Raw genomic sequence first — 24,441 nt, 5'->3', positions numbered from 1 at the left:
TCCAAAATTATGTATTTTAGATTCCACATTCGGGATTCCGCTTTCGAAACTTCGTATTCCGGATTCTACTTTTCATATTCCGGATTCCTCATTTTTAATTCTATATTCTATATTTCAAAATTCAGGATACCATATTCTTAAAGTGGAATGAGGAATGTGGAATCGGCAATGTGTGTTCTTGAAGCTGGGATCCGAAATTTTGAATATGGAATCCAGATTGTGGAAATTGGACTGTGGAATCCGAAATATGAAATCTGGAACACGGAATGTTAAAAGTGGGATCCGGAATTTGGAATCCAGAATGTTAAAAGTATGATCCGGAATTTAGAATCCGGAATTTTGAGAGTGAAATCTGAATGTGGAATCTTAAATACGGATTTCTGAAATTGGGGTCCGGAATGTGGAATTCGGAATTTGAAAAGTGGAATCCTGAATACAGAAATTGAAAAGTAGAATCCTGAATAAGGAATTTTGAAAGTGGAATCCGAAATCTCAAAAGTGGAATCCGGAATGTGAAATGTGGAATTCAGAATATGGAAATTGAAAAATGGAATTCGAAATTTTGAAAGTGGAATCTCAAATTCGAAATACGGAATGTAAGAAGTGGAATGCGGAATGTGGAAAGTGTAATTCGCAATATAAGATTTATAATTTGGAATCCTGAATCTGAAAAGTGGAATCCGGAATGTGGAATTTGAAATACGGAATGTGAAAAGTGGAATGCGGAATGTGGAAAGTGTAATTCGCAATATAAGATTTATAATTTGGAATCCTGAATCTGAAAAGTGGAATTCGGAATGTGGAATTTGAAATACGGAATGTGAAAAATGGAATCCTGAATTTAAAAAGTGGAATACAGAATGTGGAAACGGAAATGTAAAAAGTAGAATCTAGAATCCCGAATAGGGAATTTTGAATGTGGGATCCGGAATTTGGAATCTGAAATACGGAATTTTGAAAGTGGGATTCGGAATGTGGAATCTGGAATGTAAAATACCGTATTTTGAAAGTGGAATCCTGAAGAAATCACGTAATTGACTCACAGAATTATTTCTGAATGAAACGCATTGATTTGAAACTATTCAAAAAGAATATTTCTGAATGCTTTGAAACAATATATATTAATTAAAACTAATTGAACATCAATTTGAAACTTTTGTCAGGGTCTTTCACTTCTATTGAGGATTTCGTACCCCTAAAGATTAATGATTTTTGGTACTAAAATGGTGTGAATAACTTTGCTACTATGATGGACTGAATAAGTGCAACTAAAAACAATTCGAATGCACTGACTGATGAGGTTACTAGTTAACTTACTGACTAGAGAATAATAATTGTTTTTTCAGCTGATATTTATACAGCAATATTATTATTATTTTTTATACTGTTTTTTTTTTGGAAGAACGAGAAGGTGCCATGTTTTGATTTCTTAAGTTATTGTTTTTCAAATAATTGTAATTATAAATATAATTTATTGATTGTAATTGAAATTAATTACACTAATATCTGACAAAAGTGATATGTCCAATAGAATTGAAATGCAACAGATTGGATTTAAAACTAAAATGGAATTTATCCCGGCTATTCATGAATAATCAAGAGATAGTCCATTCAGGTAAATAATAACTAAACCATAATGGCAAACGATATTTATTGGCACAGTAACCTCAAGATTTATTTGATCATTATTGCGTAACGCAAATATATATATATGATATTATTGAATGGACGTAAGAGATTAAATATCTCGATACTGCAAAATGGTTGAGATTGGCTAATGTTATTTGTTATGTGTGGTGTAACAGCCGCAATGCATTGTCTCGTCATAATCATAGTATAGATGATGTCAGAATAAATGGGCTACACGAGACAAGGGGGTAACTTTGTTTGCGTTAGCAATGATTCGATTTACCCAAAGGCTAGTGGGCAGGCAGTGTGGCGGCAGCAGCAGCAGCAGCTCGAAAGCAGAACAGCAATATGTAATCCACTTTAGCCGCATTCTATGTTCGTAGCGAGGAGAGGGTTTGGCACACGACGACGCTTGTGTTTAGAGTGCGTCTGGCAGTTGGGACGTCGTGCCCGTGGTCTACCTGCGATCGATTACTTGGCCACGCTATAATAGCTTTGCGTTTCTGTCCAACAGTTCTCTGATCGAGCATCGAAAATGGGCTGAATGCAAAGGGAGGGGGGAGGGATTCTGTTGACTGAAAACACACTGCAGGTGACGCTTCGATCTAATGGCAATACGCCATTGATGATAGACATCAATAGTCTCGCCTCTACCACTCTATTTGGTGATGGTTATTGCTTTTTACGAGTGACGTTCATTTCATTTTATATTGATACTCATCATTCATTGATTCAATATCATTCCTTTTACAAAAATCCAAAAAAAAAATCTTTATATCTATTGGCCAATTTCATCGATTCAGTAGTTAACAAAAAATTTATTCTATTCGTATATATTTCAAACACTCTACAATTTGTTCTGTAGTCACGTAAAATAAAGTTACTGCAAAAATGTTTCTAGAGAATTACAACCAATTTTTCTTTTAATTTAATCAATTTAACTGATAAAATATAATGATTTTCTACAACAATCAATTTGAATAATTAATTAATTAATGTTCTGGTGAGAACATGTACAAATTTCGGCATCAGAATTTGGAACAAGTTCTTGTATCAGAACTTGTAGAAGATCGTAAGAAGCTGGAACGAGAGCGTTCCGTGTGTGAGCCGGAAAATTGAGAATGCGTCCCAAAATTCGATGGGTTCAACTGCGATGTTCCAAATGGCAATGGTAACCCTAACAGCACCAGATATCCTAGGATATTCCAAAAACATTCCTTGGATATCCTAGGGATACCCCAGGGATATCCTAAGGATACTTTAAGGATATCCAAAGTAGCGGCGGTTAGGATATCCTAGGAATATCCCAGGGATATCTAAGGATGTTCCTAGGACGTCCCAGGGATATCCTAATCATTTCCCCGGATATTATTAGGATATCCTCAAGACGTTCTAAGGATATCCCAAGGATATCCCTGGAATAATTAGGGATGTCCTTTGGACGTCCTAAGGATATCCACAGTATGTCTATATTATCTTAAGGGTTAGAATATCCTTGAGTCGTTCTAAAAATGTCCCTAAGGTATCCATAAAACGACCCTAACATACAAATTAATTAAATAAAAATGGAAAACATATTTTTTGGATGTATTTATAATGTATTTCCAAGATATCTAAAATGATTTACCTTGTCTACAAGAATTCTTTTTTCTACTTTTTCTTTTAAAAATCTCTTGAAATCAACTCAAGCGCTAACTATTTGTATCAAAAAATCGCTATCTCAAATAGTCAAAATTTGAATCACAATGATATCCTAGGGAGATCTTAGCGATATTTCTAAAATATTTTAACGATATACCAAGTTTATCACAAGAATATTCCCACGATATCACTAGGATATTCCTAGAATATCCCTAGAATATCCTCAGGATATCCCTAGAATATCCTCAGGATATCCCTAAAATATCCTCAGGATATCCCAGGATATCCCAAAAATATCCTACGTAACGGCGGTTTGGATGTTCTGAGGATATCCTAGGATATCATATGGACGTTTTCAGGATATCCTACATTAGTTTAGGATATCCTGAGGATATCCTCAGGATATCCTTTTGTTGTGAGGGAAAGGACGATGTAATGTGTTTATACTTGCTTATACTTGCAACTGTTATTTGTCTGAGGAGGTTTGCTTAAGAGTTTTTCAGCATCAACCTCGTAGCTGCCAACAAAAACAACCCTGTGTAGCATGCATCCCAAAATGTCGAGTTCCCGGGAATTTCCTAGAAAAATTTTCCGCAAACTTGTTAAACACTCTCGGAAAACATTGCAGGTGTCTCTAAAGCAAAACTCAATTTTAAAGGGTGTAAAAATTTTTGGTGAATATTTGAAAGGTTTCAATTAACACCACACGGAGAAAAAGGAATTGTTGTGGTTACTAAAAATTAAGTCCACACAACAATTCCAGATTGTCAATATAGAACCAGCAGTTCTATTTGTTTTTAGGACAAAAAAAATTGTTAAAATGGAATTGTTATTAAAACTATTCGGATTGTTTGATGAACAAACAGAATTGTTTAATGAATAAAGAAAATTGTTATGGAACAGTTGAAATAACAAAACTAAATTGTTAAATCGGCAATACAATTTGTTGTATTAACAAAGCTTTGATCCGTCTAATACAATTTGTTTAGTTTCTTTGACTTCTAAAATAATCGATAGCAGATTTCCGTAGGTCATATCACCAGTTTCATTTGCATTAAAATCTGTGGAACATGCAGCTTCTGAATCAAATTCTTTGACCTGAAACCAAAAAATTATTTTGTGTTGAAATTTGTTGTTAAATAATATACCTTTTTGTATTTTTTAAGGTGAGGTTATGTTCAATAGTAACCGAGTATAATTGACCGATAAACGAAGAAATTGTCTCTTCAACCATTCACTACACTTGCAATAGATTTCTCACTTGAACCGGATTCATTATTTAACAGCACTTTGTCATTTTTTTTTAAAATTTAACAATAAAAGCAAAAATGGCACATGTGCCAGAATTCCATTTGCACTTCCACCTTTTCTCAATTCCACTTCCATTTCCACTTCTACTTTTCTAATTTTCATTCCCATTTCCACTTCCACTTTTCCTAATTATTATTCCCACTTCCATTTCCACTCCCATTTCCATATCCACATTTTTCATTTTCATTCCCAATTTCATTTCCACTTCCACTATTTCTAATTTTCATTTCTATTTTTACTTTTTTAATTTCCACTCCCACTTCAAATTTCATAAGAAAAACTTCTTTATCATGAGAAAAGTGGAAGTGGAAATAGAAGTGGGAATAAAAATTAGAAAAAGTGGAAATGGAAATGAAAATGAGAAAAACTGGAAATGGAAGTGGGAGTGAAAATAGAAGTGGAAAAAATGGGAGTGGAAATGAAAGTAGGAGTGGAAATTAGAAAAAGTGGAATTGGAAGCGGCAGTGGAAATGAGAAAAGTGGAAATGGAAGTGGGTGTGGAAATTAGAAAAGTTGGAAATGAAAAGTAAAGCGTAAGTTGAAATTAGAGAAAGTTAAAATCGAAGTAGGAATAATAATTAAGGAAAATGGATGTGGGAATTAATATTAGGAAAGTAGAAATCGAAATGGGAGTGGAAGTGATAAAACTGGAAGTGGGAATGAAAATTAGAAAAAGTGGGAATGGGAGTGGAAGTGAAAAAGGAAGTGGGAATAATAATTAGAAAAAGTGAAAAGAGGAGTGGAAGTGAAAATGGAAGTGATAATGAAAGTGGGAATGAAAATTAGAGAAAGTGGAAGTGGATGTGGGATTGGAAATGGAAGTGGGAACAATTATTAGAAAAAATGGAAGTGGGAGTGGAAATAAGATAAAGTAGAAGTGGAAAGGAAGTAGAAATTGGAAAAAGAGGAAGTGGATATGGAAGTGGGAATAATAATTAGAAAAATTGGAAATGGAAGTGGGAGTAGAAATGAGTTAAGTGGAAGTGGGAATGGATATGGAAGTGGGAATAATAATTAGAAAAAGTGGAAATGGAAGTGGAAATTGGAAAAAGTGAGAATGAAAATTAGAAAAGTAGTAGTGGAAATGGGAGTGGAAATGAGAAAAAGTGGAAGAAAACATGGAAGTGGGAATGAAAATTAGAAAAAGTGGTAGTGGAAGTGAAAATGGAAGTGGGAATGAAAATTAGAAAAAGTGGGAGTGGAAGTGAAAATGGAAGTGGGAATAATAAGTAGAAAAAGTGGAAATTGAAGTTGGAGTAGAAATCAGAATAAGTGAAAGTGGAATTAAAAATTAGAAAAGTAGAATTGGAAATGGGAGTGAAAATGAGAAAAAGTGGAAATGGAAATGGTACAAAATCTTCTACAGAGATTTTCAATATGGTCAATTTCGTCTTTGGCAGATATTCCAAGGAAATCCAAAGTGATTCCACCAAAAAAAAAGAAGGATAATTTTGACGAAATTTACAAAAATTATTTCTATCTGATTTCTGACATAAGTGAAGACTGAATTACTAAAAAAAATACCTAATATATTGAACAAATAACAAAGGAATTAACTCATAAAAGTATAAAAATATAAACGGATCAAACTTTTTCAATAATAGTATATATTGTTTGGAAAAAGTTTCACACCGAAAATATGTATTCAAATTAGTTCTCAGTCGATTTTCAGCAGAAATTCAAATTTATTTATGGTTAATGCTATTCTTAACAAAATTTTATCTGAGTCGCAATTCACAATTAAATAATAATCACTATATAGGTCTCGAACAAGAGAGGGTTTTATAAAGTCTGTAAAATACATCAAAAGCTTTTCTCTAATGAAGTTAGTTGATTTCATTGTTCATTTTATTGTGTATTCTATTGAAAAAAAATCTACTTAAAACCAATTTCAATATACATTAACTGCAAAATCCTTTTAATTTCTTTCTTGTAAAGTAAATTTTTTTTTTTTTTTTTTTGAATTCTTGGAAACGAGTTTCTAGAATTGTCACCACCTTGTTTTCACTCTTGTATAAAGTATTTTTTGTTTGACCTACTTTTTCCGAAGCTTGAGGCAACAGGATATTACGAGTGACCTTCCGGATGCTCTTTCTTATGTACACATATACATATAACTGTGAGAAGAACTTTATGAATGGATTAAGAAAAGAACATTTTTTTTTGCTATATATATTCAAATTGTAATTGTTCAGTGAAAATGATTCTAAAAAAAGTTACTGACTATATATTTGGAGATGCATTATTTGACTCTTGTGTCTGACTAAACTTTTACTTGTTTCACTTGTTGTCTTGCGTTTTCTACAGTTATTTCTGATCCAGTCCTGTCGTGTATTATTTAGCGGTCCCCTAATAACACAAGATATCTTGCGATATATTGATAATATACCGCAGATATCCTAGGGATGTCCTATGGATATCAAAAGGATCTCTTAAGGATATCCAAAAAATCGGCGGTTTGGATATCCTTTGGATATCCCATGGATATCTGAGGATATCCACAGGATATCTTCTGGATATCTCTATAGACTTTCATAAATGTCCTCCAGATATCCCATAGATATCGTCAGGATATCCCACAGATATCATCAGGATATCCGACAGATATCATCAGGATAACCCATAGATATCGTCAGGATATCCCACAGATATTTTCAGGATATTCTCAGTATATCTTCTGGATGTCAAGAATATATTCTCAGGATACTGTTTTTAAAGTCATTATGAGACTACGAGTGAGAATATTCTGTGAATTAAATTTTATATAAATAAAATAAAATGCAACTTGTTTTTCGAGAAAGTTGTTTAATTTGAAAAATTATTAACTAATTTTTTTCTCATTCGTGATTCATTCTTTTATTCATATTTGCTTAATATTGTCAGAAAATAAATTGGCTTTAAACAATATAAATTCTTCCCCGCAAATAACGAATAACTATTAATATTAATTATACATTAAGTGCATGAGTTTATTTAAAAACTTTGAAAAATGCGTTTCAAATCTTCATTTGAATTAAATTAGAAGCTCATAAGATTTTTGTTTTTATTATATTATTATTCATTATATTAGCTTAACAATTTTAACCTTTAAAAATATATGTTGAGATATTAAATATCCCGTGAATATCCTAAGAATATCCCACGGACATCCTGAGGATATCCCATGGATATCCTGTGATATAATATCCAATAGATATTTTGTGGATGTCTTAGGGATATCCTGTGGATATCCTATGGATGTTCTGCTGATGTCCCACAGACCGGCGGTTTGGATATCCTATGGATATCCCAAGATATCCTGGGGACCATTCTAGGATATCGACCATTGATATGGATATCCTAGGGATATCCTTTTGTTATGAGGGTCTTATTTACATTTTATTCTGTAAATTCTTTAACTAATAGAATTATTTCAAATATTTTAGTTCTTTTAATTATACTATTTTATTAAATATGCCAAATTGAAAATTAAATAAAACTGTTAAATTCCATAAAACAATTCTCTCAAGGAAAATTATAATCAAATACTTTTTATAAACATCTTTCTGCTTTCGTTAAAAATTAGGATTAAAAAAAATTCAATTTTTCATGAAAAAATATCACGTTACAGTAAAGTGACGACCAAAATGAAGTTATAGCTTGTAAAGTAAGCATTATACGGAAACGTTTGACATTATGATAGGTAATGAAAAAATAATGGATATTAGCAAATTCTGCTACTTTATCGTATAAAGTAACAATATTATGGTTGTTCTGAAAATAAAAAACATAAAAAGAGGGAGTAAAAAAAAAATTTTTACTTCAGAAAACAATCATATTTCACTTTTTCTAAAGAATTATTTATTTATTTTTGTTACACTTCTATCCCTTTTACGTCAGTAAATATAATATATATATTTACTTTATTAAAAATTGTGTCAATTGTTATATATGATATATAAATTTGGTTTTATTAGAACTTTCAAAAAAACCTTTAAAAATAGAATACAAGGTTAAAAAAAAAGATTATATTAATACCTATACAAACACTAGGTTGAGTGATTCCAAAAAAGAAAGAGAACATGTACCAAAAGATAAAAAAAAAAACTAAATTTTACAGGAAACGCAAATTAGATACTAAAAAGAAAGTACATATTACTAAATTTATATCTGTATTACAGGATTTTTATGAACCTTGGTATGTAGGGGTAATTTTTCTTTGACGCTGATTAAAAATTTCATGTCAGATTTACATCATTTAAAATGGTGAATACTTTTTTTTTACAAAATTTTTGAATTTTTATAAAACATATTTGTGAATTTTTTTTTGAAGGTCACTGATTAGAAGTTTAACTATATTTAAAAAATGTAGGATTTCAAATTTAAGTAATATTCAAAATTTTGAAAATATTTTCAAAAATTTTTGTTTTCTTTTTGTATATTTCACTTTCACCTAATGGAAAGTGAAATTCAAGTGTAATGAAAGTGAAAATTAAATGAAAATACAGAATAACACAGCAGATATTTTTTTTTTTTTGTAAATCAAAATACACGTAAACTCAAAATATGAAGCAAATAGTTTTTATTCTGCTTATAATATTTTGAAATATAAAAATAAATATGAAGATAAATAATAATTGATAAAAAATAAAGAGAAAAAAAACAAGATTTAGCTTGTATTCTAGGATATAAAAGCAGACCAATAGGTTAATAGGACATATCCTTAGGCGTGAGTGTTGTGTGAAAACTTTCAAGTATAAAGTAGATAGACCTAGAGGAAAACTTCAAAAATTCCATTAATAGACACATTTTTCAATTAAAAATTATTTTTAATTCAATTATCTTCTGAACTGTGTTAAAAATCTTCATCAAATCAAATTTGCCAAATTTCTTTTTGTATATCTCTCGAAATTTTAATTATTTCTGAAATAGTTAAATATATCTCTTCCAAATTCGATTACTTCAAAAATTATTAATTATTTTATTATTTATTATTTTTTAAAATTTGTTCTACCCCTAATAACACAAGATATCTTGGGATATATTGATAATATCCCGCAAATATTCTAGGGATGTCCTATGGATATCAAAAGGATCTCTTAAGGATACCCAAAAAATCGGCGGTTTGGATATCCTTTGGATATCCTTTGGATATCCCATGGATATGTGAGGATATCCACAGGATATCTTCTGGATATCTCTATAGACTTTCATAAATGTCCTCCAGATATTCCATAGATATCGTCAGGATATCCCACAGATATCATCAGGATATCCCACAGATATTTTCAGGATATTCTCAGTATATCTTCTGGATGTCAAGAAGATATTCTCAGGATACTGTTTTTAAAGTCATTATGAGACTACGAGTACGATATAATATCCAATAGATATTTTGTGAATGTCTTAGGGATATCCTGTGGATATCCTATGGATGTCCTGTTGATGTCCCACAGACCGGCGGTTTGGATATCCTATGGATATCCCAAGATATCCTGGGGACCATTCTAGGATATCGACCATTGATATGAATGATATCCTTTTGTTATGAGGGACTGAATTGAAATTTTGAAAATTTGTCATAGATTTATTCTGAAGTTTAAAAAAAATGTTTATGGAAATGTTCCTGTGAAACATTCGTATTATAGAATTAGAAAAAATTTATTTAATTTGATTAATTTGTATTTTGCTTTGTATATTTTTTATAAAAATTTGATTATTTGAATCTTATAACTTTTAATTTGAATTAAGGATTATTATTATTTATTGTAAATTTTTAATTTTTTAATAAAATATTTATTATAAATAATTATTAATTAAAATGTTATATATAAATGTTTTTGAATTTCGTCGACAGCTTAATTTTTAAGAAAATTACAATTTTTATGATAACTGTTAACTTTTATTATTAAATGTAATAATATAACCTAACATTTTAATAAGTGTTAAAATTAATTAATAATATTAATTATTTATAAGTATACATTGTTTAATTATAATATTATTTAATTATTATTTATTATTTATAATTATTTATTAATTATTTAATGAAACTTATAAATTTTATTATCAATTTTAATAATATTAATAATTTTAAACAATGTTTCATTATAATTTTCAATATTCTTTAATTTTTATTCAAATATAAAATTAATTATTAACATTAATAATATTTATTAACAATTAAGAAGAATCTATTTATTTATTAATTTTTATTTTTGATTTTATATATATATATATATATATTATATATTTAATATTTTGAAACTTTTGAGAAAAAAATCTTTAACCTTTGCAATTTAAAGCTTAAAAAAGTTAACCCCTTAATGATTAATACTACTTATTCTTAGGTTACATAAAAAAAATTAATAAATTAAATTTATTTACAACATTTTTTTAAGTTTGTCATGAATTATTATTAATACATAAAAGATTATATTATAGAAGTTTACATTTGTATTGAGTTTGTATATATAGCACAGTATTCATCCGAAAAACCTTTTTAAGTCATTAACTTTTATTAGAAACCTTTATTATAAATAAACAATATATTTAAAGATTATTTAGTTAATATAATTAATTGAGCTTAGCAATTTAATTTTCTGATATAAGAAACACACGATACAGTCGATAATGTATTATAAAATTTTGAAGGAAAATAATATTAATAGACTGTTAATTTTTCTGTTATAGTTTCAAAAGCAAGTTGGGAGGAATGGTGGACGTATGATGGAATTTCAGGTAAGTTGATCTGCATCACTTAGAAGAGATAGAGGGAGATAGAGAAGGGAGAGCAAGGGTTGGGAGTAGCAAGTAAACACTATTATGAAGTTGCAAGCATCTCCTACAACAACATGGAGGATATCTAATTTTTTATAATCCAAAGTTACGAGGTTATCGCGCCCTGTAATATGAGCGAATTTTTTAATCTTGAGTTTAGTCCGCAATTTTTATTAAAAACAAGAACCCCGCCTCGATAAAGTCAGACAGCAGCGTTGGGGGTTCTAGAGTTTTATCGCTGGTTATGTCGAGCCATGTGAGCCAGCTGCCAGGCGCAGAGTCGTATCATACATATTTTCAAATCTCTGCTTGAGATAAATATATAAACCTGATCGTCTTTTCGTATATAAACTATGACAGAATTTGTTTCATAAAATAATTAAATTTTTATATATCAATATAATTCAAATCTATATTGGGAATATTTCATTTTTTTTTTTAAGTTGAACTAAAGTAATAGGTAACATTTCAAAATTTTTTAGATTTATAATTACGTTTCGCTGGCTGATTTATTTTATTAGTGTATGTTAAAATTACGGACTTTATGAGATTTTTACTGTAATGTAAAATAGTGTAAAATATGGAATAATTTCCCTTTTTTCAAGATTTTTACTCCTACTTTCATTAAATCTCTATTTTTTTAAAAAAAAACCCATCGTTTCAACTTATCTGGGGGTCAATTACGTCACTTTTTCCGGATTCACATTCCGGATCATAATTACAAAATTCAGGATTCCTGATCCCACATTTCGAATTCCATATTCCGGTTTCCACATTCCGAATTTTGAATTCCACATTCCGAATCCCACTTTTAAAATTCCGTATTTCAGATTCCACATTCTAGATTCTAATTTCAAAATTTCGGATTCAACATTCCGTATTCCGGATTCCACTTTTCACATTTCAAGTTGCGGATTCTACTTGTTGTCACATTTCGTATTCCGGATTCCACATTTCGCATTCCATATTTCAATTTCCACATTCCGGATCCCACCTTTCACATTCCGTATTCCACATTCCGGATTCGACTTTTGAAATTCTGTATTCTGGATCCTATATTCCAGATTCCGTATTTCACTTTCTAAAATCTGGATCCCACATTGCGGATTCCATTTTCAACAGTCTGGATTCCACTTTCAGAATGTGGGATGTAGAATCCGGCATTTTGAAAGTGGAATCCAAAATGTAAAATACGGAATATATAATGTGGAATCCGCAATATGGAAAGTGTAATGCGGAATATGGGATTCCGAATGTCGAATCCGGAATGTGAAAAGTGGAATCCGGAAAACGGAATGTAAAATGTAGAATCTTGAATGTGGAATCTGAAATGCGGAATTTTCAAACTCTTATCCGGAATGTGGAATTCGAAATATGGAATGTGAAAAGTGGAATCCGGAATTCCAAATAGGAAATTTTGAAAGCGGGATCCGGAATGAGAAATCTTAAATACGGAATTTTGAAAGTGGATTTCGGAATGTTGAATCTGAAATGCGGAATTCTGAAAGTGGGATCTGGAATGAGGAATTCGACATACGGAATGTGAAAAGTGGAATACGGAATCCCGAATAGGGAATTTTGAAAATGGGATTCGAAATGTGGGATCTGAAATACGGAATTTTGAAAGTGGAATCTGGAATGCGGAATACGGAAATTTAAATGTTCATACTTCAATTTAGCAACGGTTTTTTTTATTTTTAATTTTCTACAAAAAAAACTAAGTGCAATATTTTTTAAAACTGTTATATTTCTTTCTTTCTTTTCTATAAACTTTCACTATTCCGAATTCCGAAGTATAATTTGTCATTTATACTGGGAGTCAGTTACGTAACTTTTTCTGGATCCTACATTCCGAATTCCATTTTTTACATTCCGGATTCCACATACCGAATCCTATATTCCACATTACGGATTCCACTTTTCCCATTCCATAATCCGGGATCCACTTCCCGGCTCCCACATTTCAAATTCCGTATTCGGGGTTCCAAATTCTGGATTCCACATTCCGGATCCCATTGTTCACATTCCGGATTTCACATTCAAAATGTTGGATATGGAATTCGGAATTTTGGAAGTGGAATCCGAAATGGGAAATCCGGAATACGGAATGTGAAAAGTGAAATTCTGGACTGTGGAATCTAGAATTTTGAAAGTGGGATCCGGAATGTGGAATTCGAAATACGGAATGTGAAAAGTGGAATATGGAATCCCGAATAGGGAATTTTGAAAATGGGATTTAGAATGAGGAATCTGAAATACGGAATTTTGAAAGTGGAATCTGGAATGTGGAATACGGAAATTTAAATGTGGAATAAAGAATCTGAAATAAAGAATTTTAATAGTGGGATCCGGAAAAAGTTACGTAATTGACCATTAGGGGGTCAATTACGTAAATTTTTCCGAATTCCACATTTCGTATTTCATTTTTCATATAACGGATTACAAATTTTTTGATCACACATTTCATATTCCGTATTTTGAATTCCACATATTCTAATTTACATATTCCGAATTGACTGTTACGGATCTCACTTTTTACATTCCGTATACTGCATTCCGGATTCTACTTTACACATTCTGAATCCCTCATTGCGGATTCCATATTCCATATTCCGGATTCCGTTTTCAGAATATGGGAATTCAGAATGATTTAGAATGTAGAATCCGGAATGCGAAAAGTGGAATCTGGAATGTGGGATTTAGAATACGGAATGTGAAATCTGGAATTTGAAATCCGAAATGTGAAAAGTGGAATCCGGAATTTTGAAATTAGAATCCGGAATGTGGAATTTGAAATACGGAATTTTAAAAGTGGGATCCTGAATGTGGAATCGGAAATACGGAATGTGAAAAGTGGAATACGGAATGTGGAATCCCGAATAGGGAATTTTGAAAGTGGGATCCGGAATGTGGAATCCAGAATACGGAATTTTGAAAGTGGAATCCGGAATTTGGGATCCGGAATATGGGACTGGATCTAAACACTAAAAAATATGAATTTTCATATCATATAATATTCCTTTTAATATTTTTGAATCTTTACGCATTTTATTCATTGTTTACAAATTTACTCTTATCGCAACACGTGAAGTGATGCGGAACACTTTTCAATTATCTCACATATTAAATATCATATTGATAAATAAAAATCTAATTTTATTAATAATAGATATAACTATAATTATTCACATTGAAGTTTTGAAGTTGTAAATGACAAATTTATCATCACAAAATCAATGCATAATATATTGCACAGAGTTTATCTTAAAATTTTGTCGAAAATCGTCAAAATAATGGACAATAATAACAAACAAACAACTAGTAGTAATTGATGGCATGGAAAATTTTCTAATATAAAGGAAGGTGACACTTTCACAAACACCCTTAAACGCAAACCATTCAAAGAGATCTATTAGAAAGGCGAGACAGCTGAAGGGTTTCCAAGCACAATAACAGGCACGTGGCGTCTGGTGTCTGCAGGTACCTTCTCATTCAACATGGGATTAAAGGGATAACAATAGCAGCACGTGTCTATAGGCGAAATATTTCCCCATTCGTTTTTTTGTAGGTAGAAATTAAAGTTAAGTGAATAAAACACCTGAATATAATTAAGGGAATTATTTTGTAACTTGAAAAAAATTGTTAATTTTTAAAAAGAACATTTACTATATGTACATTCATTAAATTTTATATTATTGATAACTTTTTTTTTAACTTGCATATATATCTGAGAAACTAAAAAATGCATAGAATAAAGTTTGCGAATTTGTTAAGTAAACAGAATTTCAAATCTACTTTTTCTAAAAATAGTTGGTTTAAGAATCTAACGAATTTGAATATTCCCTCTGACGTTACTGACACCGTATCCTTGGATTAAAATTTTATTTTTTTCAACCAACTTGAAAAAGTAAAATTAAAAAAAATTTTTGTTTCTTCTGTACATATATATTTGAAGAATCACCGCACCCTGACTAAATAATAATTATTATTTATTTAACTAACCAGTTTCCAATATATTAAAATTTATCCCTAATAACACAAGATATCTTCGGATATATTGATAATATCCCGCAGATATCGTAGGGATGTCCTATGGATATCAAAAGGATCTCTTAAGGATATCCAAAAAAACGGCGGTTTGGATGTCCTTTGGATATCCCATGGCTATCTGAGGATATCCACAGGATATCTTTTGGATATCACTATAGACTTTCATAAATGTCCTCCAGAAATCCCATAAATATCGTCAGGATATCCCACAGATATCATCAGGATATCCCATAGATATCGTCAGGATATCCCACAGATATTTTCAGGATATTCTCAGTATATCTTCTGGATGTCAAGAATATATTCTCAGGATACTGTTTTTAAAGTCATTATGAGACTACGAGTACGATATAATATCCAATAGATATTTTGTGAATGTCTTAGGGATATCCTGTGGATATCCTATGGATGTCCTGTTGATGTCCCACAGACCGGCGGTTTGGATATCCTATCGATATCCTATGAATATCCCAAGATATCCTGGGGACCATTCTAGGATATCGACCATTGATATGGTTATCCTATGGATATCCTATGGATATCCTATGGATATCCTATGGATATCCTATGGATATCCTATGGATATCCTTTTGTTATGAGGGTATGGTTTCTAAATTTGTTAAAACTACTTATATAATTGTTGTAGTTAACAAATTTTAATCCTTGCAAAAATGTCTAATTCCTTATTTTATTTTCAAATTAAATAGAATTCATTTGAAATTATTTAATTTATATTAATTGCTAAATGGTAGAAAATAACATTTGCTTGTGAAAATTGACACTGAGTTCGTCCACAGTAGAGTGCAAAGACCCTACGAATTAAAGAAGTGGAATAAACATGCAAATGCTGGCCACTTTCCACCTTTATCACTTTCGCGCTGAATACGAGTATGCCAAGTTAAGTCTCTCTCTCTCTCTCTCTCTGCGGTACAAATGACTTCGTTCTTGAGAAGATTTTTCCAACTCAAGTCCCATGGAATAACTAGCTAGCTACTTTCGTTTCTCAGAAGATATTCTCAGCTTCTCAAGAGGCTATTTCCTCCTTTTTTTTTTGTCCAGATTAGTTAAAATTTAAATTTTGTGAAAATGCATCTACTTTATAAATTAAAAAAAAAATGAATCATATTCATTACACATATAACGTGATGTTGATTATAATTTTTATGAAATTTGATGAAAGTAATTAAAATGGGGTCCTCTGTGTGTGTGTGTGTGATGTATTTCCAATTTTACGATCGATCTGTATCCACTTTGCTATACATTATTATTCCAAAGGCGAGTGCATTACCGGCCTAGCTCCATACAATTAACTGAACTAATTAACGAATTTACAATAGAGAGGTGGGAGTGTAGCAACAGTGGTAGTAGTAGGTCGCCAGCTTAAATCCGCAAAACGAGACACCGTTATCGCGATGACAAGGCGATTTCTAGATTGTAACACAGCGTCAGTATCCGAATTTACTGTCAGCCGGATTTAATTGGCAATTCGAGTCTATTTTAACTGTCGAATTGTTCCTGTTGTTTATAATTTGCACGGAGGCGTAGATCTACGTAAAATTAATCGGCTTTCGATTCGATGTAATTGTCACTCGCGCATCGCCTCGATATCGGGTTTATATATATATACAGACAACTCTGGGATAGCTTTCATTTAACTATACAGATCTACCTCTTTCACCTATTACAATCAGTTGAATGTTGCCCTCAAAATATACTATAAATATAAATTTCAATTTTATTGTTTTTGTGAATTCTCTTCATCTGTGAAATTTAGATAAATAGTTATCAAAATACATTCAGGATAATATATAATGGGAATATGATATTATTAGTTTTTGGTATGAAATTTATAAACAGTAACAAAAGTTAAATAGACCGTAGAAAATGTGGTGGTTCAAAAATTTGGTGGTTTTAAACCACTGGTGATCCGTTATGTAATTCCATTTCCATTTCCACTTTTTCACATTACTAATTCCACTTTTTCTCATTTACACTCCCATTTCTACTTTTATTTTTCTAATTTTTATTTCCACTTCCATTTCCACTTTCTCTAAATTCTACTCCAACTTCAATTTTCACTTTCATTTTATCTAATTTTCATTCCTGTTATCCACTTTTTCTCATTTCCACTTTATCTAATAATTATTCCCACTTCCATTTTCACTTCCACTTTTTATAATTTTTATTCCAACTTCAATTTCTTCTACCACTTTTTCCAATATCGACATTTCTAATTATTCTTCCTACTTCCATTTTTACTTCCACTTTATCTCATTTCAACCCCACTTCCATTTCCACTTTCACTTCTTCTCATTTTCACTTCCACTTTCTTCCAATTTTCATTCCCACTTTCACTTCCATTTCCACTTTTTCTAAATTCTACTCCAACTTCAATTTTCACTTCCATTTTATCTAATTTTCATTTCCTTTATCCACTTTTTCTCATTTCCACTTTATCTAATAATTATTCCCACTTCCATTTTCACTTCCACTTTTTCTAATTTTTATTCCAACTTCAATTTCCTCTACCACTTTTTCCAATTTCGACATTTCTAATTATTCTTCCCACTTCCATTTTTACTTCCACTTTATCTCATTTCAACCCCACTTCCATTTCCACTTTCACTTCTTCTCATTTTCACTTCCACTTTCTTCCAATTTTCATTCCCACTTTCACTTCCATTTCCACTTTTTCTAAATTCTACTCCAACTTCAATTTTCACTTCCATTTTATCTAATTTTCATTTCCTTTATCCACTTTTTCTCATTTCCACTTTATCTAATAATTATTCCCACTTCCATTTTCACTTCCACTTTTTCTAATTTTTATTCCAACTTCAATTTCCTCTACCACTTTTTCCAATTTCGACATTTCTAATTATTCTTCCCACTTCCATTTTTACTTCCACTTTATCTCATTTCAACCCCACTTCCATTTCCAGTTTCACTTCTTCTCATTTCCACTTCCACTTTCTTCCAATTTTCATTCCCACTTTCACTTCCATTTCCACTTTTTCTAAATTCTACTCCAACTTCAATTTTCACTTCCATTTTATCTAATTTTCATTTACTTTATCATTTCCACTTACAATAGAAAGTGAGATGAGAAATGAGGAAAAGTGGAGGTGGGATTGAAAATTAAAAAAATGGAATTGGGAGTTGAAATGAGAAAAAGTGGAAATGGAAGTAGGAATTAAATTTAGAGAAGTGGAAATGGAAGTGGGATTGGAAATGAGGAAAAGTGGAAGAGAAGGTAGAAAAGAAAATGAGAATAAATAGCAATGGAAGTGATAATGAAAATGAGAAAAAGTGGAAGTGGAAATTAAAGTGGAAATAAAAATGAGAAAAAGTGGAAGTGGAGTTGGAAGTGGATATAAGAGAAAGTGGAAGTGAAAGTGGGAATGAAAATTAGAAAAAGTTTAATGGGAAATTACAAAAATTGGAAGTGGTAGTGAAAATTAAAAAAGTTGAAGTGGAAATTAAAGTGGAAATAAAAATGAGAAAAAGTGGAAGTGGATATAAGAGAAAGTGGAAGTGAAAGTGGGAATGAAAATTACAAAAAGTTGAAGTGGAAATGATAAAAATTGGAAGTTGAAATGGTAGTGGAAATGAGAAACAGTGAAAGTGGAAATTGAAGTTTGAGTGAAAATTAGAAAAAGTTGTAATAAAAATTAGAATGAGTGGTAGTAAAAATGGAAGTAGGAGGGGAAATTGATGTTGGAGTAGAAATTAGAAAAAGTGAAAGTGAAAATGGAAGTGGGATTGAAAATTAGAAAAGTAGAAGTGGAAATGGGAGTGGAAATAAAAAAAAGTAGAAATGGGAATGAAAATTATAAAAAGTAGAAGTGAAAATGGAAGTGGAAATGAGATAAAGTGAAAGTGAAAATAGAAGTGGGAATTATAAATAGAAAAAGTGGAAATAGAAATTGAAATAGGAGTGGAAATTACAAAAAGTGGAAGTGGAAATTAAAGTTGGAGCGAAAATTAGAAAAAGTGGAAATGAAAATTAGAAAGAGTGGCAGTGGAAATAAAAGTAGGAGTAGAAATTGAAGTTGGAGTAGAAATTAGAAGTGGGAATGAAAATTACAAGAAATGAGAAAAATTAGAAGTGGAAATGGAATCATAAGGGATTTACGAATTACTTGCGTCCGTTACATTAACCTTTACTGAGATTGTAAAACAATTTATTACTCTTGTTAATTAATGAATCTGTTGTAAAACTTTGATAACTAAAAAAATTTAATTTAATCCTGATTCTCCCCTTATGGTCAACTGGTGGAAAATTTTTAAAAATTTCATGATTTAAAGCATGAAGAACCATTGGTAAAAGCGTTACGGTTGTGGTTTGGCAAGCACGCAAACGTAATTAAAAATTATTGTGCGATAAATGTATATCTGTGTATTGGAGAGGGACGTCAGTAGGGACTTGTGAGAGCTTGGTTTATCGATTGTGACAGGTCACTAATATTACATCAACGTTTCATTACAGCAATACCGATACAATTAGGCTTCCTGTCTATTAGCATTTTCATGCCAAACTATACTCAATAATTCTTTAATCTTTATGGTTCGATGTCATATATAGGGTTTATTAAAATCTTGAGAACTAGGAAAAATATTATATATATATTTAATAATAAAGAAAGTCAGAATAGCAATTATTAATAATTAAACATGCTTACTACATATATACTCTTCAGCCTCCTCCAGAACTGGTTGCCACCTATAATCTGGGTTAAGGATCAGGACAATTATAATTAAAGGCACGTATAGCTTAGACAAAGCCACAGTCCTATCCTCAAGACCCTTCATTAGGAGACCCATCGATTATTGCAGCAATTTACCCCTCCAAACGCATTTCAAGTTAGAGAAGCCAGTGTCAATTATTAGGGATTTGTAACTACATCGTAACTAGCGGTGATAATTTTAAACTCCACTAATTTTAGGACAAAGAGACTATTAACAGGACTGGAAGAGATTCGAATTGTTAAATGTAAGGGAATGTTTCTAAATGGATAACAGTTGTTGCATCTCGAGGAGAAAACAATTAAATTTAATTTCAAAATAATAAAGGGTGATATCGTAGACACATTGTAATCAAGTTACAATTAGTGTCTATTTATTTTTATTGTCAGAACGTTTTTGATTATTGATACTAAGGAGAGTGTCCTTGAATTATTAATAAAGAACTATTTCAAATGATTACAAAATAATAATTGATTTAATAATTGAATAGATTATGTAATTCCATTTTCATTCCGACTTCCATTTCTACATCCACTTTTTCTAATTTCCACTCTTACTTTATCTAATTTTCATTCCCACTTCCATTTCCACATCCACTTTTTTAAATTTCCACTTTTTCTTATTTCCACTCCCACTTCAATTTTCACTCCCACGTTTTCTCATTTCTACTCCAACTTCCATTTCCAGTTTTTCTAATTTTCATTTCCACTCCCACATTTTCTCATTTCCACTTTTTTTTAATTTTAATTCCCACTTCTATTTCCACTTCCACTTTTTCTAATTTCCACTCCAACTTTCATTTCCACTTTTTTTAATTATTATTCTCACATCAATGTTCACTTCCACTCCCATTTTTACTTTTTCTAATTTTCATTCTAATTTTCATTCCAACTTCCATTTCCACTTTTTCTAACTTTCATTCCCACTTCCACTTTTCTCATTTCCAGTACCACTTCCATTTACACTTTTTCTATTTTTCATTTCCGCTGACAATTCGAAGTGAGATGAGACATGAGAAAAAGTGGAAATGGAATTGGGAGTTGAAATGAGAAAAAGTGAAAGTAAGAGAGAGAATAAGAGAAAGTGGAAGTGAAAATGGAAGTGGGAATAATAATTAGAAAGAGTGAAAATGAGGAAAAGTGGAAATGGGAGTGGAAATGAGAAAAAGTGGAAGTGAGAGTACAAATGAGAAAAGGTGGAAATGGAAGTGGGAATGAAAATTAGAAAAAGTGGAAGTGAGAGTTCAAATGGATGTGGAAATAAAAATTAGAAAAAGTGAAAATGGAAGTGGAAATGAAAATTAGAAAAAGTTGAAGTGGATATAAGAAAAAGTGGATGTTGAAATGGAAGTGAGGTAAAAATTAGAAAAAGTGGAAGTGGAAATGAAAATTAGAAAAAGTGTGAGTGGATATTAGAAGAAGTGGATGTTGAAATGGAAGTGGGAATAAAAATTTGAAAAAGTAGAATTGGAAATGAAAATTAGGAAAAATGGGAGTAGAAATGAGAAAAAGTGGAAGTGGGAATGAAAATTATAGAAAGTGGGAGTGGGAATGAGAAAATGTGGAAATGTAAGTTGGAGTGGAAATAAGAAAAAGTAGAAATTGAAGTGGAAATTAAAAAAAGTGGAAATGGAAGTGGGAATGAAAATTAGTAAAAGTAGGAACGGAAATGTAAGTAGGAGTGGAAATAAAAAAAAAGGAAGTAGAAATGGAAGTGGCCATGGAAATGGAATTAAATTATTAATTAAAAAATACAATAAATAGTGGCTGATGCAAACACCTGGGGGTCGATTACGTAAGTTTCCTACTTCCCACATCCCACATCTCACTTCACACATTTTACATCCCACTTCCCACATTTTACATCCCACTTCCCACATCTCACTTCCCACATTTTACATCCCACATCTCACTTCCCACATTTTACATCCCACATCTCACTTCCTACATTTTACATCCCACTTTCCACTTCTCACTTCCCAGATTTTACATACCACTTCCCACATCCAACATCTCACTTCCTACATCTCACTTCCCACATTTTACATCCCACTTCTCACTGCCCACATTTTACATACCACTTCCCACATCCAACATCTCACATCGCACTTCCTACATCTCACTTCCCACATTTCACATCCCACATCTCACTTCCCATATTTCACATCCCACTTCCCATATCCCACTTGCCATAAATCACATGCCACTTTCCACATTTTACATCCAACTTCTCACATCTCACTACGCATCTTTCACATACCACAAATGTGGGAAGTGAGATGTGGGATGTGGGATGTGGTATGTGAAATATGGGAAGTGGGATGTGGTATGTGAAAGATGAGAAGTAGGATGTGGGAAGTGGGATATGAAAAATGGGAAGTGAGAAGTGGGATGTGAAATATGGAAAGTGGGATATGAAATATGGGATGTGGGATGTGAAATATGGGATGTGGGATGGGGGAACTGGGGTGTGAAATATGGGAAATGGGATGTGGGAAGTGGGAAGTAGGGTGTGAAATATGGGAAGTGGGATGTGAAAGATGGGAAGTGGGAAAGTTACGTAATCGACCCCCTGGCAGATATATTTTGATAAAATTAACTATTACATTGTAATTGATTTTATAAACATTAATAGATTTTAATTAACAATTTTAATTAAATCATAGATTTTAGAATAACAATATTGAGTATAATTTTGTAATAATTTTCGTACTTTTTCATTATTTGTTTTCTTAACATCAGAGGGCATAACAAAGAAAAATATTTGTTTTTCATTTAAGACGAATTTTGTCGAAAATAGTAATTTTAACAGAAAGCAAATCTTTCATGATCATTAGAAGTAGACGAGCCATTACAAATCCATCGTATAACGCCAATAACTAGTCTGCGAAATTCACAGTGCCAGGTGGGAAGGAGAGGTAAGAGGTGTAACAACCCTATTATTGAAACTTGAAGCATGAAGCAATCATTCTGCAATTAGCAAAAGTGATTAAGTGTAGAAGCCGACAGCTTCGTTCTATTAACGAGGTTCTCCTTCTACTCGAATGGCGTTATGATTAGCCACCAACACCACTTTCTTGTAATCATGACCGCGTTCTTCAACAGCAACAAGGGCTCCTTATCTGACTAATTTTAAACGTGATATATATATATACTTTCACATGTCTCAATTAATAACGTTAGAAAATATTTACATTCGAGAATATATTTTTGAAATTTTTTATTTTTTTTATTTTAAAAGAAAATTTCTTTTTCTCTAATGAAAAAAAAGGAGTTTATTGTCTCGCTCTTTCTTTCATTTTCAACTCAGCGCCATCTTGTCGATAAAAGTAAATCACATTCTGCGTTGTGAGGAATTATAGAAATCTCATTTCAGAAAAAGAATTAGACTCCTTTGAAAGTATGGATGAGTTAATGAGATTTTCGAAGCACAAGGTAGAATAATTGAGTTTGACAGAATAGAGTGAGGAAACTGGCTTGGTCAGAAAGCTGAATTGTAAATTGCAATCATTAAGAGAATTGGCACTAGTTGAAGTTTATTGTGGCATTTAGTGTCTGAAAATCAAATGTCTTTGGATAATTGTGTTGGTTCCTTTTTGCTATATATATATATGTATAAAATTGATGAGATTAAAAAAAATTATTTTACCTAAGAAAAATGCCTTTCAGATTAAAATCCATATCTACTTTTTAAAACTGCTTTTAAAAGTTAGTTACTCCATTTTGATGAATATTGGCCAAGAGAGAAAATAGTTTCTTCGAAAAGAAATGAATTTCAAAAGTAAATTAAAATTCATTAAAATATTTACATATTGAAAATTCTTCATGATAGAAAATTGTGTTTTCAGAAAAAGAAATGAAAACTCATTTTGATGAAAAATCTTAGAAAATCACTACATGACTTCAATGAATTGAAAGCTGAATTTTCAATCGAAAAGACGATTTCCTGTTTTTATAAACATAGAATAAGTCTCTTTGATTTCATCCATTTCTGCGTTTTCCAATTCTACACTGTATTAATTTCAAAAAAATATTTTTCTTCAACCATATCTAGCAACGACTTTTCATGCATTCCATATGGTTATCGATGAGTTTCGAACTAAACCCGATGTGTAGTTATATTGTGAAGGAGGGTGACCGAGGAAATGTGGTGGGTTGGTACGCTGGGTATGAGGTCCAATTAAGATGTTTTTCAACAGGGTGGGTTCTAGCCTGGAGCATCTCCGTTTCTAGGCGTCAAGGCATCCAGTCTATCCATCCAACGGAATTCATATGCATACATGAATACATTTCACTATTCTCCAAT

The 24,441-nt window shown here is 31.4% G+C and overlaps 1 protein-coding gene across 1 annotated transcript in view; it reads left to right on the top strand.

Annotated features, from left to right (window-relative positions):
• Positions 1–24,441, top strand: part of LOC127285765 (carbonic anhydrase-related protein 10) — a 175,906-nt gene that overhangs the window by 69,114 nt on the left and 82,351 nt on the right. The window contains exon 2 of the mRNA XM_051311942.1: positions 11,254–11,301. Coding sequence (XP_051167899.1) covers positions 11,254–11,301 — 48 coding nt within the window. The remainder of the gene's footprint in view (positions 1–11,253; positions 11,302–24,441) is intronic.

Source organism: Leptopilina boulardi, unplaced genomic scaffold, assembly GCF_019393585.1.
Source record: "Leptopilina boulardi isolate dan_hultmark-lab unplaced genomic scaffold, ZJU_Lbou_2.1 LbouV2_341, whole genome shotgun sequence".
Taxonomy (NCBI): Eukaryota; Metazoa; Arthropoda; class Insecta; order Hymenoptera; family Figitidae; genus Leptopilina; species Leptopilina boulardi.
The sequence above is the reverse complement of the archived record's forward strand: the minus strand, read 5'-3'. Positions and strand labels throughout refer to the sequence as shown.